Genomic DNA, 18384 nt, shown 5'->3' with positions numbered 1-18384 from the left:
GGAAGACACGTGTCCTTCATTCACTGCCACAGCTTTGGCACAGTCCCACCTCACCTGCTTTGTCACCCAGATGCCAAACTATTGGCCAAACTCTCATGAAACAGGCGAGCCCAGAGCAAAACACAGCCGCCTTCTAGAAAGGGATTGTGGGCGAGGCCTTCATCAAGGGGCCGGTACCACAGGCAGTGGTGCATCCCCGACACACCCGTGTGAGACGTGCCCCGTGAGGCACCGCCCACACCCCACGGGTGATCTTGCTTCCTCGCCCCCATCACAGGTCTTCAGATGGGCACAAAACTCCACGTTCTGCCTCATACCTGGTGGCCATTTCCGAGAGGCGGCGTGGTCAAACCAGCATGTCCCTCTGAGGGGGATTTTTGTCCAGGCTGTGCCACCCACCAGTCCCCAACTCTGTGTGACGGAGTGGCCTTCCCTACAGAACACCCACACTCACATACAATGTGGTTAAAATAAAATGTATTCCATATAAATATCTCCATCCAGGAGTCATACAGGGACGGCCCGGGCGGCTCTTAAGGCTGGGGATTGTTTTTTTTAAATACAGAGGCATAAATAACTGTACAGTGGGGAGCTAAATACAGGGTGGCGCGACAGCGCCTCCTGGCGGTCACGTAAAGTGGTGCAATCAGAAGAAGGTTCATCCTTGTCACCCACCAGGTGAGCCCGGCACGGCAGCTTTAGTCTTCAAGGGACCCAGGAAGCCCCAACTCTCCATTATCCGGGAAGGGTGGGCTCAAGGGAGACCAGAGGTTCCACTCGGTCCAGGCTGCTAGCCGGCAGCAGGTCAAGTATAGGGTTTGGCGGGGCAGGAGCTGGGGAACTAAGACGTGAGGCTCCGGGCTATGATTTCCTTCCATCTCTCCGGGCCCTGTGACCTCAGATAATCGGGAGTTGGCTCCATCATTAAGTTCTGTGGCAGCGACTTTAACTTGTCCCGTGGGCCGCTGGAACTCTGGGATCGCTGGGCTGCCTTGCTGCCCCATCCTTTTTCACCTCGTAGGGAAATACAGCACCAAAGATGTCTTCATGATAGCGCTTCTGGCTCTTTAAGGGAAACCAGGCCAGCGTGTCAGCTCTGCTGGTCCAGCCGCCTCCCATTCATCAGGTCCAGGCTAGGACGAGCCCCTGGGGCTTCCTTACCACACATACACTCATGAGCCATCTGCCTTCACAACTGCCATGCTTAGGGCACACTTGAATCCCACTTAGGCTCTACCTCCCATCAGCACCTGTGCTGGTGTGAACCACCCAACCCGCTGTCCCAGCCTGCCTCGTTCTTGTCCCACAAGACGCTCCGGGAAATGTGGGCTCTGAGACACGTTTGGGAAATGCTGCATCCTTTCTCTCCTTGAGGAGTCAACGACACACAGCACACTAGCGGCCCTGAGAAGTCTTGTCATAAAGCAACGTGTTGCCTTTGTCTAACTGAGCAACCAGACCAGGATGCGCGGCCAGGCCTTTTAACAGCCCATCTCGCTCTGACCTCCAGTCACCTCTAGGATTCTTTTGAGGTGCAGGACTGTTCTGAGCCTGACTCTCCTAGTCCTGATTCCCTTGCCCGTGCCCTTGATCTGCACCCCTGACCCACACACCAGCCACCTTACCTTAAGTTGGAAGAAATAGTCCTCCACCTGCTCCTCGCTCAGGCTCAGCTTGGCGGCCAGCAGGTGCTTCAGGGTTTGGGCCACATCCCGGGCCATACGCACATCCCCACAGACATAAAGGTGGCCTTGCTCCTCGTGGAGCACGCGGAGCACCTCGCTGGCCAGCTGCTGCCTCAGGATGTCTTGAACATAGACCTGAAACCAGAGGACGTGGTGGGTCCAGGCCCCTGCTTCTGGGGGTGAAGCGTGCAGTCAGGCCTGCTGGCCAGGGGGAGGCAGTGAGGGGACATGCTGGGCTGCAGGGTGAGGACCCGCCCAGCCGGGACCTTGCCTAGGGATCAGGCTCAGGATAAGGAGGTACCCTGGCATCCCGCCCAGCTCTGGCCTGGGCTGGGGCCAGAGAGAGGAATGTTGACCCCTCAGCCCTGCCCTCAAGAAGCTGACAATTCAGTGAGGCTCCTGCATTTACTTTGAATTCACCATGCTTCAGAGAGGCATCTAGCAAGCCACTTCCCCTGCCTGGGCTCTGAGGCCCACCTGCCTACACCCCAGTAAAGGGAGCCTCTCAGTGCAGAGTTCACGGAATCCCCATTGTAATTCAGAGCAGGGCACAGAACCCTGGGCTCCCCAGTTATACAGAAACCTAGGAGTCTCTGCTCTGGTTCCACACAAGATGCCCAGTGACCCTAGCACTGGACACAGAGCACCGTGGCTAGAACAAATTCACAGGGGCTGAGGCAAGGGTCTGTCCCGACTCCCCAGGGCGGCAGAGACCGTCACCGGGGCGTGGTGTTTGGGCATAAAGCCAGCCCAGACCACTTCTTCCCAGGCAGCTGTGTATCTGAAGGGAGCACTTTTAGTCAGCTGGGCACTGGGTCTAACCTACCAGGTGACCTGCTTTGTCCTGAATGTCCCGGGGGCCCTCTCTTCTCCTGACAGAGTGAACATGATAGCTTCACAGCATCGCTTTGATGGTTGTGTAACCGCCTCCCTTTTAGAGCTGAGACGAAGGCTCCAAGAGCAAGGGGCTCCTCGCGGGGAGCCGCGGCACCCACCAGACTGTGCTTTTAATGTCCCACCCACTGCACGGGCAGCTGCCGCATTTACCTTGGGCTGGCCAGGCAGGCGAGAGTAGGCTGTGTGAACCTCATGCAGCACCCCCTTCTGGGCCATCTCCAACATCTCCTCCCGATAGAGGTGGTCCTCATCCGGGCGGCGGCACCCGAACACCAGGGTCATGCGGCTGCCCCGGAGCCCTGTGAGACCCAGCAGGCTCCAGTTACCAGGGTGGCCACCAGAGGGCCCGTGGAGCCCGGCAACCGACCTGAATTCTCATTTCACGCCCACAGCTATCCTAGCTAGTATTATCCCCACTTTACAGATGAGGAAAATGAGGCCCAGGGCATTCAGATCACTTGTCCACACAGGCTGAGACAAATGGGAGAAGGGCAAGGAAATGTCTGTGGGCGGTGGCACAACTCTCCAGTCACTGCCGCCCTACTCCTGGAGAGATGCCAGGCCACCTGGTGTCCCCTCCCCACCTGCTGGAAACCCTCTAACTGTACCTTTGTGCTCGGCATCATGGAGCCGCTGCTGCCAGAAGCTGCGGAAGGGGGCGATGCCTGTGCCAGGCCCAATGAGGATGCAAGGTTGGGAGGGGTCCTCAGGGAGCTGGAAGCCGCCGGCACTAAAGGGGACAGATCAAGAGGCCCAGTCCTCAGACACCCTGAGATGGATGCACACACTGGACAGGGGCTGGGGAACTGGGAGTGCAGCTGGGCGCGGTGGTGTTGTGAGGGTGGAGGAGACAATGAGCTCAAATGTGATTTCCCAAGTCCTGTAGGCTGCCTCATTTCCCCTGCCCTGGCACACCATCTCCTCGCCCCGGGCTCCTTTTGAAAAAGGCCTGAAACTCATTGTTCTCTAGATCCCCACCCCGACTGCTGTCATCTCTGTCTCTGCTGGAGATCTGGCTACGCTTTACTGCCAGGGATAGAATGGAGAGGGCCAGAGGGACCCCAATGCCTTCTTCATGGGCCATGGGGCCCAGCATGGTACCTAAGTCCCAGATCATTCCCCTTCAAACCAGAACTCCCAGGGGCCAGTGGTCCCACCAGGGACAGAGTGGAGGGCCTGCTTACCTTCTCACAAAGCAGGGTACTGGGTCTTGGGGCTTCAGGCTGCTGAGCCATGTGCTGCAGACGCCGTGGTGCAAGGGACCTTGGCCATCTGCAAGGACAACACAGACATGACCAACATCATTCCCCACACCCTAGGGGTGAATTGTCCCAGAGGCTCTTCCCACACCAACGAGCCTCCTGGAAGTGTCCGCTGAGGCACTCTGTGGGCTTTAGTGAGGGGGCAGTTCTCCCGGTCCTGCAGTCTGCCCTCTATGCAGCCAGAGCTGGGGAAAACTGAAACGCACTTAGAGAGTTTGCAAGACTCTCCCCTTTGCCACTGCAGAAGGAGTCTCAGAGAAGGAAAGTGACTTGTACAAGGTCACTCAGGTAGCAGTAAAATGAGGCCACAGCTCAGGTTCCCTGACTCCTACTCCAGTGCTCCTTCCAAGAGTTTCTCCAGGGACCCTCCCAGCCCATCACTCAGCTCCGATGATATAGCACAAAGTGGCCCTGCAGGGTGGCCACAGTCACTGCTCCACAGTGTCTTCATGAGGTAAACCCCTTGCTGGTAGGAACCCTGGGTGACAGACAGCCCCCTGAGCATTCTGGTCTGCTGTGATATCTCACTGTCTCCCCAAGCGGCCCCTCCTGGGCCTGTGGAAACCCCTACTTTCTCTGGTTTACATTCCCTTCCCAAAGGCCCAGCATTTAAAGCTATCCCAACCAACTTGAAAAGTCCCTTTTTTCCTCTGGATGGAATCTTGCTCTCACAACGTGTCCCCACCTCCCCTCTCCCTGCCTGAGGACTGAGACTTGGCCTGTGTAGATGTTCTCGAACAGAGCAGACAGAGTCTATGCCCAGTGTTTAGAAACCATGTGACTATGCTTTTTACCTGGCTTTACCAACCCAGGCAATGCTCAGTTACAGGGTACAGTTTACCCAGCACAGAGGCCCAAGTCCAAGTAGACAAGGTTTTGGACCTTCCAGTCTATGTTAGCCCATCCTCTACCCTCTGCCCTCAGAGCACCCTGCATAATGACAACTGTCCATCACTATGAGTCTCTCTTCACTGCCCCCTCTAGATGGGACGCTCCATGAGGGAAGAAGCTACGTGTTGTGTTTCCACACCCACCACCATGCCAAGCATAGATGGATATAAAATAACCATCGCTGAATAAGTGAATGACTGAGTGAACAATCAAGGCATAATCACCCCTGTACCCAGGCTAGACTATCAGGAAATGAAGAATCACTGGGAAGTATTGGGTGCTTTCTACATTTGATCTCATTAAGTTGTCCCAACAGTAGTAGGGCAGTAGAGTGAAGAAGGGAAGACTCAGCAGTCAGACTGCTTGGGTTCGAACCTCAGTTCTCTATTTGCTAACGGTATGACTTTGTGGCTTAACCTCTCTGCGCCTCAGTTTCCTCACCTGTAAAATGCAAACAGTCCCCATCTCGTACGGTTACCGATAATACGTATACAAAAGGGTGAGTTCAGTGCCTGGTTCATAGTAATCTCTCCCACACACCTCCTATTGCTATTAACACTCTGGGAGGTAGGGGTTTTTGAAAGTTTACTTATTTTGAGAGACAGCGAAAGCATGAGTGGGGGAGAGGCAGAGAGAGAGAGAGAGAGAAGGAGGGAGAGAGAATCCTAAACAGGCTCCACGCCGGCACCTTAATGTCGGGCTTGAACCCACGAACTGTGAGATCGTGACCTGAGCCGAAATCAAGAGCCAGACGCTCAACTGACTGAGCCACCCAGGCTCCCCTGGGGAGTGGGTTTTTAACTGCCGAGGAGACCACAGTTCAGAGATGTTGAACGACTGCCCAGTAAACAGCAGAGCTGGACTGCTCCCAAGCCCCTGCCCAGCCTTACCTCGGGTGCGGTAGGTGAGCACAGCCACGGTGAGGTGGACTTCCGTGGGTGCAAAGGCCCTGGAGGAGCTGATGGAGTAGTACCGGGGTTTCAGAATAGGCAGCTGGGAGAGCAGGAAGCCAGCAGACACCTGCAGGGATGGGAACTCCTCCAGTACCTCCAGGAATGTGGGGCTATTGGTGAACTTCCATTTGTTGTACTCTGAGGGCTGAAAGCCAAGGGCAGTGTGAGTGACTTCTGGCACTTGCCCCACCCGAGGCAGAAGGCTGTCACAATCCAGCATTCATTCGTTCACTCATTCACACCCTCAACAAACATTTCCAAGTGCCAGGCGCTGTCCAGGGTGCTGAGACTACCAAGCAGGAGAGAAAATCGTTCCTTCCTGGAAGAACTCAGGTCAGTGAGTAGCATTAACCTGATTTGTGTGCTTAGAACTCCACCGTTGGCTCCTGGTGGGCAGGAGTCAAATTTTTATTGTAATCTAACTGTGGACAGAGCTCTGGAATCATACACACCTGGGTTCAAATCTTGACTGGACGCCCTTACCAGCTGTGGGATCTTGTCCCAATCACTTAACCTTTGTGAAACGAGGATGGCATCATCTATTTCATGGGGATATCGAGAGACTTAAATGCAAGAACATGTGCCAAGTTAGTACAGTGCAGTGGAGGTGGTGGGAATCAAGATAATTAGCGATAAACATGATGGTAATAATGCCATCTGGTGCCTTTGCAAAGGCATGGGCCTAGAAAGTTGTCAGTGAGTTAATGCATCCTCTCATTAATTTATTAACTCAACTACCCGTTACTGTGTCTATTTATCCATTCATCCTCACCATCCATCCTCCAGCACTTCCTAAGTTTCAGGCTTATTCCAGGTTTTGGGAATATACAAAGCCAAGACAATAATGGCTCCCCTTTTCTAGCCTCTTATCTTATCTTATCTTATCTTATCTTATCTTATCTTATCTTATCTTATCTTATCTCAGGTAGTGTCCTGCAGACACTAAGAAAAATTAAGATCACTCAAAGCAACTGTGTCCTAGTGATGGGATGGAGGGGATACAGACTTCACACCAGCTTTTGACAAGTCTCACTCTGGGAAGCTAGGTAGGATTTCCCCTTGGAGGGTAAACACTAGCTCTGGGTTCTGGCTCCCCTCATCCGCCTTGCCCTTCCTTCACCCACCAGCCCCAACCTTCACCTGGCACAGGATCTCCAGCCTCTGCCTCTCTGCCTCTTCTGTGGCCAGCTGTGCCAATTTGCGGAGCAGCAGCTGGGTTGGGGGGGTGGTGATATCCAGGAAGTAGGTGAGGGCCTGGCTGAGCGAGCACGGGGGCAGCCGCTTGTCTCTGACCCAGTAGCTTCCTGGATAGGGAAAGAAGGAGTCAGGATGGCAAAAAAGGCCCCATTTAGGTTTCCTGAAGGGTGATGAGGCCTCTGGGGAAAACACCCTCCACCCTTCAGCTGCAGGGAGAGAAGACACTGAATTTCTGCCTTCAGGAACAGCAAAAGTGCTCACATGCCCAATTCACATGCAAGGAAGTGGTGCTCAGAGTTAGGGCTGCCATGGGAGGCTGACCAACAGCTCTCTAAAAGGTTCCAAGTTAGCACAATCCTGAAAACTTAACTATGCACCAGAGTTCAGTCCCTCTCTGGTTCAGATCTGTACTTTAGCAAAACAACCATAGGTGAACTACAGACTCACAGTAACTAAATTCACCAAAGACTGATGTACACCCCTGAGGCCAGTTATGCATTTACAGAAAAGCCCATGACTTCAGTCCCCTGGGGCTATACCAAGAGGTACTGGGTGAGCAGCAAATCAAAGTAAAGTGGCAAGTCCCAAGGAGTCCCAAGAGGCAGTATGCAGGGCCATCATAGTGTGGACCCTGGAGCCAGTACACATGGGTTCAAACTCTGGCTCCCCACTTACTAGTGAGGTGACTGAACACAACCTTGGGTTCTGTCTCTATAAAACGAATGCAATAACAAAACCTGTCTCGCTGGATTTGTATGACCATTGAATGGTATAGTGTACGTGTAATAGTATGGTGTTGGGCACATACATGTTCAATAAATATTAGGTAAAAATATTCGTACTATGTTATTTCATCTAGACCCAAGGCCTGAAGAACTACACATCTGTCTTCCTGCGTCACAAGACATTCTCCTGGACAGTGGGGGACAATGCCACACTTTGCTTCTCTGACCCTCCTTTTCCTATTGTGGCCACTCTCTTTAGGGGCACACATTCTTTGGAGGTCTGATTGTCACTCAGGCCAGAGGGCCATTCCTATGGGCTAGGAGGCTTGCAAGTGTTGATTTCATTAGTTTATCTCTCCTAGTGCCTGTCCCCCACCCCGTGCTGTGCTGACCACACAGACTGGGCCTCACCCTAGCAGGGGAAGGGGGTGCTCCCGACCCTCCCTAGGACAGCGTCCTCTCCCAGCGCCCTCATCCCAGGATGACCAGGAGGAGACTCACTCTCCCTGCCACCCACAGTCTGCCGCTGCCCATCATCCGGGTAAGGTGGGGATAAGTGAGGCCTTCGATGGGTAAGCAGTGTGAAAGCAGGATGCCATGAACATGCAAGGAGGTTATGAACTTTGGGATCCAGGGACACTCTCAGGGCACATTAAACTCCTTCTCTGAGCTCTGGACAGATGTTCACAGCCTGTAGGGAATGGACATCCCTCTGCTTCTACATTTATTCGGTGCCAGGAACTGTGGTGAAGGGGGCATTTGCACCTAATCATCTGGTCTTACTACAACCTTACAAGGACAGCTCCTTTGTCTTCATTTTAGAGACAAGAAATAAAGCCTCGAGAGGTTAACTCCTACACCCAAGGTCACATAGCTAGGAAGTGATGGATCAGGGACTTGAACCTTCAAAGCACAGCATTTTTACACTGTTCCCACATTTCTCCATTACGTCATCAGGCAAACTGCACACACATGTCTACTGTGGGGACTGAAGAGACAGGGCATGTAAAATGCTGGCATCTAGTAATTACCCAACAAATGCCAGCTGCTACTGTTATGATGAGGATGAGGATGAGGATGATGACGGTGATGAATATTCTTGCCTATCTGCCTCCTGTACTCGGTAGTGAGCTTTCTGAATGCAGACATTGAGCCTCATTCATTTTTGTAGCCCAGGGCCTGCCTGGTATATAGATGTGACCGGTTGAAACCTCAATGGAAAAATAAATGAATCTATCAATGAACAAAAAAAGTGGCTGGGTGAGCAAAAGAGCGAAGGGAAAAAGACTCCCCAGTCTCTGGGGTTGGACAGATAGTCCCAAAGAAGCGTCCCTTCCATTGGCAAAGCTGCACGGGTATGGGCTTGGGCGGCCCACCCACTCAGCAGGGAGGACAGGGTTAACTGCCCACAGCGCGGGCGTGGGACCAGCCCACTAGCAGAGTCGGGGAGGTTGCTGGGGGGATGCTGGGGCCACCGTGCAGAGGGCTCACCGCTCTCGCTGAGGGTCTCCAGGTGCACAGGTTGGTGGGGTGCAGGGCCGTCCACCACTCGCTCCAAGATGCCTTTTACCAGAGCCAGCTGGTTGCCTGGGAAAACCCCGAGGTGCTCTCCAGGCAGGTAGCTCAGCCGGTGGCTGTCCTCACAGGAGAGCTCCACCAGGAGGGTGGTGCGGCTGGAAAAGGGAAAGAGAAGCCTCTGGTGACGCCACCAGGATTTCCTCCAGAGGTCCTGATGGCCGGGCCAGCTTCCCTAGGAAATGTGCCCTTCTTTTATTTTCCTGCCCAGTTCCATAAGCATGGGTCACCCACATCCCCTGAGGCTGGGGTGCTCAGGAGGGCCTGGGGCTTCTCTGTGGGGAAAGGGTGGGCTGCACCCTCCCCACATGACAGTCCTGAGCCACACAGGCTTGACCACACCCTCCGCCTAAAGAATGCATCCCCTTGGGAGATAGTCAGCATTAGGAAAAAAATCCTTCTTGTCCCCAGCACAAATCTGGTTCTTATCGGAACAAAGCCTAGTTTTCCTAATGAATGGGGAGGGGGAGGGAGGACAGCACAGACAACCTACAGGGAATCCAGAATACTCGTTTCTCCTGGCAGGGAAATGTCCTTCCCTGCCAAAAGTTTTCCTGAAAGTTCTTAAGAAAGAGCCAAATGGTTTGAGTTTCTCTTGCCCTCCACCTTTGGTGAAAGGGTTTAGTGACAAAGGACAGGTTGGTAGAGCAGGTGCCTAGTTGTCAAGCTGGGAAACTGGCCCATGGTTAATGGAGACCAGACCTAGAGGCGATGGAGGTCACAGGCGTTACCGGTCAAGCTGGTCCCGACAAAGTCATCGTTGCTATTGCCAGTGGACGCTTCTCTCCTTTCAAAGACTGACTTGCTCTGGTCTTCCCTTCATTAAATTAAATTTGTGGGTCATCACTCAAGCAGGCCTGCAGTCTCCCTTACCTGGATTTTGCACTCTGGAGATTCCGCTGTGATTTGAGCCTCATGGTGAACACGTTCTTGGAGTGCATACTGCCGAGGGCTGTGGGGGACAGGAAAAAATGGCAAAGTGTCTCTTAAGTGTTGGTGGGGGCAGCCTCCATGTTTTGAGTCAGTTATCCCTGGACACTACCCTTGGGGTGTCCCGCTGTGATGGCAGGGGGGTTTTCTGTCCTTTCTTTTTCTCTGCTGTTTCTGAATCACAAATAAAGACCCTTGGTTTGACAGAGGGTAGCTGTGCTGCTAAGCGCTGGGAAATGCATGAGGTGCCCAAAGGCGGGGATTTCTAGGCCATCCCCACAGCCTGGTATCTGCAGGAGAGCATAGCTGAAGCCAGGGGTGTCCTAAACATGCAGGAACCTACAGGGCTACTGTACTCATGGTACAAGAAAAGAGGAATCACGGAGGCACAGCGTCAAGAAGGCACCATCAAGAGTTCACGGACGGCAGCCTGGGACTGCTTCTACAAGATGTGGTTTTTAATACTTGGCTGCTGTCAGAACTGGACGGCTGGGGCTCAAATCCCAGCCCGGCCACATGCTAGCAACTTGCTTCACCTCCCCAAACTTCAGTGTCTTTGTGCCCGTCGTATTTTGTTTTTTAAGTCACCTCCACACCTAACATGGGGCTCGAACTCACAACCCAGAGATCAAGCATCAGATGCCCTACCAACTGAGCCAGCCAGGAGCCCTGGCCTTTGTGCCCTTCTTACAAGATGAGTGTCAGGGTCGCTTAGAGTGGCGTGGGTGAGAAGCCCAGCACAGTGCCTGGCATACAGGAGGCCCTCAGTTGGCGCTGGCTCCCCTTTCTGTCACCCTCCCAGGGCTTCCTCCTGGAACAGGCTTCCTCAGAGATGAAGCAAGCTCTCCGGTCCTGCACCCCAGCAGGCTCTCGGCTGCAACAAGAGGGAGAGGCCTGGAATCCTAGGCCAGCTGCCTCCGTTCAGAGGGTCCTAGTGGTCTCCTCGAGCACAGACTCCGGCGTCAGAGACCGCCATCCCAGCAGGAAGGGCCGCAAGCCCAGCAGGTACCTTTGTTGAGGTCCAGAGGCTGTGAGTCCCGCACGAGCCTGTAGTGGTGCGGGTCCCAGGTCACATTGGAGGTGTAGAGCTTGGGGATCTGAACGCGGTGCTTGCCTCGCACATCGAACGTCTCACAGGCTGCCTGGAAGAAGATGGGGCAGACCATCATCATGGTCCTCCTCTTCGACATCGTCACCACCATCGGGGCCACCATTTTGTAGGTCCTTACAGATCAGGTAAGTGCTTCCAATAATTACTAAGTACACGGATCTGACTGGGCTGCTGTGTGCACTCGAAGAGGCAGCCAGGCTTGGCACGTCGTTGCTATTGTTTTCATATTATCCTCATGCCCACACCATGAGATTTGATTACCCCCATGTTCCTGGTATGGGGTCACGTGGAGGCGGCGTGGGCCTGGGAACCAGGTGCTCTAAGTGCCACCGCTGGGTGAAACACTGTTCGAATGTGGAGTTCTCTAAAATCGGGGGGGGGGGTGCGGCAACAGGCAGCAAAGCCCTACTGAGATTCTGACACAGGTCCAGAGGACTCAACCACATCGTCCCTGTCCCCAGGCTCTCTGGCTGGGAGACTGAAACAAGACAAAGTCGTCAAGAGGTGACCTGAATAATTAGAGGGGGAAAGATCTTAAACCGAAGCTCCCCAAGGGCAGGGGGGTGTCTCAGCCATCTTCCCCCATCTGGGGGCACATGCTTAAAGTGGAGTTCTGAGGGGTAGAGGGAAAGCAGCAGTGACCCGAGCCTTCAGGCCACACCTAGGACCATGCCTACAGGACCAGGCAGGAGTCACGCCATCCAGGATGGCCGGCGTGAGGTGTCCTGGACACGAGTGGGCTGTGGCATCCCTGTCCAGGCCAGGGGGCAGCTCCAGCTAAGAACTGACCTTGAAGGTTTGCACGGCCCAGCTGCGGAAGGCTTCCTCCTGTCCACTGAGCTCGTCCCCTTCCCCTGTTGGGGCAAGCTGAGAGGCCCCCAGATGGGACAGCTTCTGGTCGATGTCATGAGCAAAGGCACAGAACTGAGGGTACATGCTGGAGCCGAGGCCAAACACAGCATACCTGCCCGAGGAGGACACACACGTGGAGACTGGGGTGAGCCCAGCCACGCAAGCATCAAGTAGCATTAGTGGCCCCGTAAGGCCAGCCTCAGACACTCCCCCCGCAGCTGGGCACAGGACCGGCCAGCGCACGCCCCCTTCTGGTCCTCCCTAGCTCCCAAGCCTTGTCACCAACTCCTGTGACCAATCCCATGCTTGGTCTGCAGACCTATGAGAGGGACTTGGTTTCCCTGACTTGACCCTTGACATATGCTGAGGACAAGGATCTCTCTGTGCCTGGGTATCTTGGAGAAGACCCCCTTATACACAACCAGTTTCCTCCCTGGCACCCAGACTCTAGGTTCATAAGGTAGAGCTTGGACAAGTGGGTGGGGAAAGCCTTACCTGAACTTGTTGGTAAGCTCTTTCAGCATGAAAAGGGATTTTTTCAGTTTCTAGAAAGAGAAAGAACCACAGACTTCTCAGGATGAGATTCGTATAAGTACTGGCCACATCTGGCCACATGTGGTTCAAGATCCACAAACGGAAGTGTGGAGCCAGCTGGCTGGGGCTCAGGGACAAGTTCAGTCTTAGCAACTCATGTGGGCTTGATCCTTGGTGGGGGACCTAGAACAGCCCAGCCCCATCCAGCTCTGGTAGAGGAGGACCTCCCTTACAGCACGGCATCTCCAGAGGGTCTCCTCATGGGGCACGAGCCTCTCTTCCTTTTTGGAACCTGGTAATAATGACAACCGGTCCCATACTCTCTAAGATTACCCTGATTTCCAAGGGACTGAAGATTATTTTAGGCAGAATGTGACCCAGCAGCAATGGCGTCAAATCACATGGTAAGAAAGTACTCTTTTCTGTAAATTTAAAAAAATTATTCCTGTTTCAGTTACTATTCTTATCTTTATGAAAACCAGGGAGTGTCTTCGCTTGGGGCTATGGGAGCCCGAAGACCTCTAATCTTTGCCTACTACTCATTTTAAATAACAAAGCAAGCCACTGTCAGGCAACAGTACCCAGTTAAAGTTCAAGAACTTTGTTTGGCTTTCATTGGGTTTACTTTTTGTTGGCCTTCCATTCGTGGGAGTGATATAAAGTTTCCTTTAAACATGAATTTTTGAGGGGTGCCAGGGTGGCCCAGTAGGTTAGGTGTCTGATTTCAGCTCAGGTCACGATCTCACGGTTCATGAGTTTGAGCCCCGCAGCGGGCTCTGGGCTGACAGCTCGGAGCCTGGAGCCCGCTTCAGATTCTGTACGTATGTCTGTCTCTCTCTCTCTGCCCCTCCCCTGTGTTCGTTCTCTCTCTCTCTCTCTCTCTCTCTCTCTAAAATAAGTAAATAAACATTTTAAAAAATTAGCATGAATTTTTGAGTTTAAAAAGGTGGGTCAATTTACTTAAAAGTATAGATCATGTCACAGGAAAGGCGTCACATACATATGGTGACAATTATAAAGGAGGCAGGCAAACGGCTGGCACTCGGGCAGCCCACAGGGATCCAAGCGCTCACTTCCAAGCGCCCTCCTTAGGACATGCTGAATCTCCCAAATCCTTTCCCTGTCCCTCTCGGACCCTACCCCGCCCCCCCCCCTGCCCCCCCCCCCCGCCCCCCAGACCACCGGGACCTGGGCCACCCACCTCTCCGTTGCCGGGGGAGTCTCCGTTCCCAAACGTGCTGGTCACCACCAGTAGTAGCTGCTCTTCCTCCAGGTTGCTCAGCCCGTACTGGTCCATGCAGAGAATCTGCGCGGCACCAAGAGTGGACATGAGCCCTCGGTTCCCGGGCTGCGGCCTTCCGCGCCGTCCCCGGAAGCCCTGTGCCTCCCTTCCCCCTTCCCAGGAGCCCCCTGCGTCACCTGTCCCCCTACCCCGCCCACGCCCAGCACAGGCGCGGCACAGAGGAGGGGAATGCTTCACGAATGGCCGTCGAATAAACCTGCATGAACACATCGCTCCCCATCCTCCTCCCCCCGCTCAAGCCCCACGGCCAACACTTCAGCGAATCTCAGGTGAAATGTGTCACAGCCTCGCTGTTCTACCCGGGGCCCAGCCCACCTGACGCAGGAGGCTTCCAATGAAGGATGAACTCCAACACTGAGGGAATGAGGGAGTCCCCCTGTGGGGTTGTTTCATTCGTCTGCATCTTATTCATCCTTTGCCCCCTCGCCTTGAGCACTACAGCCCGTAGTGAAGGTGTTGAGTGACTAAAGTTCATCTACAGCAGCTCGTGGATTTTGACACTTGCATTAGGAAAGTGTTTCTCAAACTGTGTTCCCTGGAACACCATGAAAATTCTATTTGCTGTGTAAGTTTGGGAGCCCTTGGACACCAATCTGTCCCATCACAGATTTACAATGTGCATCAGCACCCCCAAGGCTCTGGGACATTCAGGAGCAGAGTAACCGTTTTAACTTTTACCAACTTGTCTGCACACAGGCAGAGAAGGAGGCATGCGTCCCGCTGAGTTGCCCACCTTGGGGTTGAAGGCACAGCTGAACAAGGCCCCTAGGTCCCGGGCCAGTGTTTCTGACTTTCCTGTCTCCGTCGCAAAGAGGATTGTGGCTCTCACTCGGGACGCCATGGTCTTGCGCATCAGCATGGAGGCGAAGAGCACAGCTCTGTGTAGACAGACAGACAGACACTGTGCTGACTCACCCTTCCAGAGGAACGCACGGGTCATAGAGAATGGAAGAGGGACAGTGTCTAAAGGGTGGCAGTTTGTGGGAAAAGAACTCATGTTTCTTACCAGGTATCGACCTTGAGTCCCGGCCCTTCTCCTCCCCTCACCCACTCAACCCATGACTCAGCCCCATGGGAAAACAGAGGACAGGGAAGGTTGGGACGATGGTGGCAGGCGGTCCCCACTGGCGTCTGGACCTCTGCGAGCCCAACTCCACAAAGACCATCGTTTCTCTTTGTTCCCCGCCCTTCAAGGCCTAGAAGGGCAGGCTGGCTAGAAGAAAGGGCTGCAGGTGAGACGTCAGCACTGGCCGCTCCCACTTACTGAACCAAGACTTTGAACGGAATCTTTCTTCTCCGGGGTCTTCGCTTCTCATCCTGCCAGATGTGGGTTTTCCAGGCCTCCACCTGCAGAAAAGAAGGCACCTGTGAGGGCACCCCAGGGCTTGGGGATGCGAGGGAGCCAGAGGACCCTCTGTGCGCTTTGTGAGGTGGGGGTCCCTGGGTGCCCCGGCAGGGAGGGCTGGGGCTCTGTCTCCCTCCGAGTTGCGGCTCCAGGGTCCAGCTTGGAACTTGCACATACCGGGTGGCCAGTGGATTTTATTCTCCATTAGTGTCCCCCCAGGAGGAAGAGGCCCCACTTCTCTTTCGTTTTTAGTGCCACTAGGCAGACCATGTGATGTACAGTCCAAACTGGACAGCTTTGAGTGAAATAAGGCACTATGACGACAGGCACACGCTGTCCCCGGCAGTCAGTCCCCCTACCTGGCATCTTAAAGTAAGGAGGCTCCTCCCCGAATCTAGCCGAAGCCCTTTATGACAAAAAGTGAACGGGTTTCAATAGGGGATGGTTACGGAGTGCATTCTGGGCTGGGCAGAGACCAGCTCACGGGATCCACACAATGAGAACATCAGGGCTCCCATGGGTGAAATGACCCACCCATGACCATGCCGCTAGGAAGTGGCAGAGTCACCCACATGTGTGTCTGACCCTCGAGCCAAACTCTTCACCCTTATGGGATGTGACTGGTTGAGGTGGGGGCAATGGCGGTCACCCTCAAGTTTAAGCCCCATCAGAGCACTGGACCCCTGAAGGTGAAATAAAAGGTCTTTCCTTAAGTCCCACTCTCTGCGGAAATGGACGATTGCTGTTCAGCATCCTGACAAGCATTACAAATAGGCCCCTGTGTCCCCGACCCTGCCCCGTGTGTCCTGCATGAGTGAGCGTGAACGTGCATGCATACGTGTACACACACGCACCTGCACGCACATTCATGAGCACGTGCACGCACACGCATGCACACCTACACACACACACACACACACACATTCTCCACCCCTGAGCTCCCAAGACAGAGAGGGGAGGAAGGCCCTCCCTCACCTGGTAGTAGAAGAAAGGGGACAGGACATAGTTTAACATCTCCTGGTGGAACACGGGAGTGATGCTGCCAGAAATCGGGGGCACCAGCCAAATCCAGTCGGCAGGACAGCCCCCTCGGGACCGGTACTCGTTCTGCATGTACTTCATGAAGGACTCCGCAGCCGAGTGGTGGTCCATGATGGTCACGTTTTGCTTCTGAAGTAGACGGAGGCAAAGAGGGGGGGTTGAGGCAAGGGAAGGGGGACTCAGGAGCATGGTCTGTCAGCGGGGCTCCCAAGGTCAGTAAAATGTGACAACAGTTCCTCCTGGCCACCTCCTCGCTGCTGAAAGTAAACACCCAAATGGAAGGCACTTCCAGAGCCTCCAAAGGAGCCCCAGAAATCACCATAGTCATAGTCGGCCCAGAGGTCACATGGTGGGCTCCCCCCTTGGCCCTCTAGGGACAGAGTCAGCTTCTCAGGCCACGCCTACAAGTCTCCCCAAACTCCCCACAAATGGCTCCCTCTGGATGTGGACAAATCCAACCATAGTGTCTTTTTGCCACTTGTTAGTACTGAGAGTTCCAGGAGTCACTTCCCTGAGGATGGGGCTCTCTCAGCCAAGAAGGAACTAGACATCTCTGAAGAGAACTAAGTGTTGGGGAAACGGCAGCATATGGAAGACAAGTCAGCACAATGTGCCACATCCTAAAGTTAGAAGCCAAGGGGTCTGAGCCTTCCTGGAATGATCCAACAAAGGCAGCCACACCCCTCAATGTCTGGGGCAACTCAGTCAGGAGACATTTGTTTAATGTCATGATTCAAACTTTGGCCTCTTATTAGCCATGTGACCTTGAGCTATTAGTTCCTGAACCTCACTAAGCCTCAGTTTCCTCCAATGTAAAAGGGGGTTGATAACAGTTTCTACATTGTAACGTTGCTGAAAGGAGGCAATAAGTTAACACAAGTAGGGGCACTTGGGTGGCTCAGTTGGTTGAGCCTGACTCTTGATTTCAGCTCAGGTCATGACCCCAGGGTCGTGCAATCGAGCCCTGCATTGGGCTGCAAGCTGAGTGTGGAGCCTGCTTAAGATTCTCTCCCTCCCTCCCTCTCTCTCTCTCCCCTTCTGCTCCTCTCCCCTGCTCACACTCTAAGTAAATAAATATAAATAAACAAATAAATAATTTAAAAACTCTAAAAAAAAGTTAACAGAAGTAAAGCACAGAATGTGTGCAATAAATGTTAGCTGCTATTATTATTTCTATCTATCTTTATCTATTAATGCCAGGCACTGCATAAAGCACTGGCATTACAGAGGTGAAAACGTGGCCCCTTTTCTGCATTAGATTATGCTCTAAGGAGGGGAGGCCATTTTCATGTGGTCTGATACAAGGTACAAGGGAGGTGAAGACAGGTGCTGCTGGAGGGCAGAGGGGGGTAGCCCAGACAGAGGCCTGGAGGAGAAATAGGGGACTCCAGAGACTGCATCTAAGAGTAGGCAAGTCTTGAGAGATAGGCACAAGTTAGGCGATGGATGGGCATTCCTGGAGGAGGACACTGCCTGAGTCAAGGCCAGAAGCACAAGAGGAAGGAGCCTCCTGATGGAGGACGCAACAGGCCTTCTAAAATCTTACACATGTACAAGCAGCTCCTGGGTGCCAGGCCACTTTTGAGCTGAGAAGCTGACAACGATAATAATAAATAACAGCAACAATAAAACAAATACTTACTGAGTGTTCACTATGGGCCAGGCAGCACAGCTAAATGTTTTGCATGCATTTTCATTTAATTCTCACAATAACCCAGTGAGGGAGGACCTATTATTTATCCCCGGTGTACAGATGAGGAAGTTTATCCTGAAGGAGGATGACAAGGAAGTCCTGGAGACTCTCAAGCAGTGGGGGGGGACATGGTCAGCAATGGTCGGGAGACAGTTGAGGATCGGCAGATTCTCTGGGACGTATCTGCATCCTGCAGTACTAGGCCTGGTGCGCAGAGCCCCCAGGAGTCAGGATGTGTGGTCCACGGCCAGCGGCCAGCGGGGTCCTTCTGAGCTGGGCCAGCCCTGGGGGGGGTGGTGCTCTTCCTGTTCAGCCTCTGAACCCCCGCCCACCCACAACGCTCAGAACAATCAAGCACAAGCTTGACCTGCTCTTGGGGTGACCAGCCCT

The 18384-nt window shown here is 53.7% G+C and overlaps 1 protein-coding gene across 2 annotated transcripts in view; it reads right to left on the bottom strand.

The window, feature by feature from the left end:
* Positions 1 to 460: 460 nt before the first annotated feature.
* NOS2 (nitric oxide synthase 2) overlaps positions 461 to 18384 on the bottom strand; it is a 37970-nt gene continuing 20046 nt past the window's right edge. For both annotated transcript variants that reach the window (XM_045487977.1, XM_045487978.1), the window contains exons 11-26: positions 16236 to 16430; positions 15180 to 15262; positions 14649 to 14793; positions 13814 to 13918; positions 12574 to 12623; positions 12016 to 12190; positions 11125 to 11257; positions 10059 to 10137; positions 9102 to 9283; positions 6829 to 6992; positions 5626 to 5833; positions 3767 to 3854; positions 3191 to 3312; positions 2733 to 2881; positions 1626 to 1820; positions 461 to 1065 (exon numbers count right to left, since the gene is read on the bottom strand). In XM_045487977.1, the coding sequence (XP_045343933.1) occupies positions 946 to 1065; positions 1626 to 1820; positions 2733 to 2881; positions 3191 to 3312; positions 3767 to 3854; positions 5626 to 5833; positions 6829 to 6992; positions 9102 to 9283; positions 10059 to 10137; positions 11125 to 11257; positions 12016 to 12190; positions 12574 to 12623; positions 13814 to 13918; positions 14649 to 14793; positions 15180 to 15262; positions 16236 to 16430 (2193 nt within the window). In that variant the 3' untranslated portion in view covers positions 461 to 945. The remainder of the gene's footprint in view (positions 1066 to 1625; positions 1821 to 2732; positions 2882 to 3190; positions 3313 to 3766; positions 3855 to 5625; positions 5834 to 6828; positions 6993 to 9101; positions 9284 to 10058; positions 10138 to 11124; positions 11258 to 12015; positions 12191 to 12573; positions 12624 to 13813; positions 13919 to 14648; positions 14794 to 15179; positions 15263 to 16235; positions 16431 to 18384) is intronic.

This window comes from Leopardus geoffroyi, chromosome E1 (genome assembly GCF_018350155.1).
Source record: "Leopardus geoffroyi isolate Oge1 chromosome E1, O.geoffroyi_Oge1_pat1.0, whole genome shotgun sequence".
In the NCBI taxonomy this organism is placed as follows: domain Eukaryota; kingdom Metazoa; phylum Chordata; class Mammalia; order Carnivora; family Felidae; genus Leopardus; species Leopardus geoffroyi.
The sequence above is the reverse complement of the archived record's forward strand: the minus strand, read 5'-3'. Positions and strand labels throughout refer to the sequence as shown.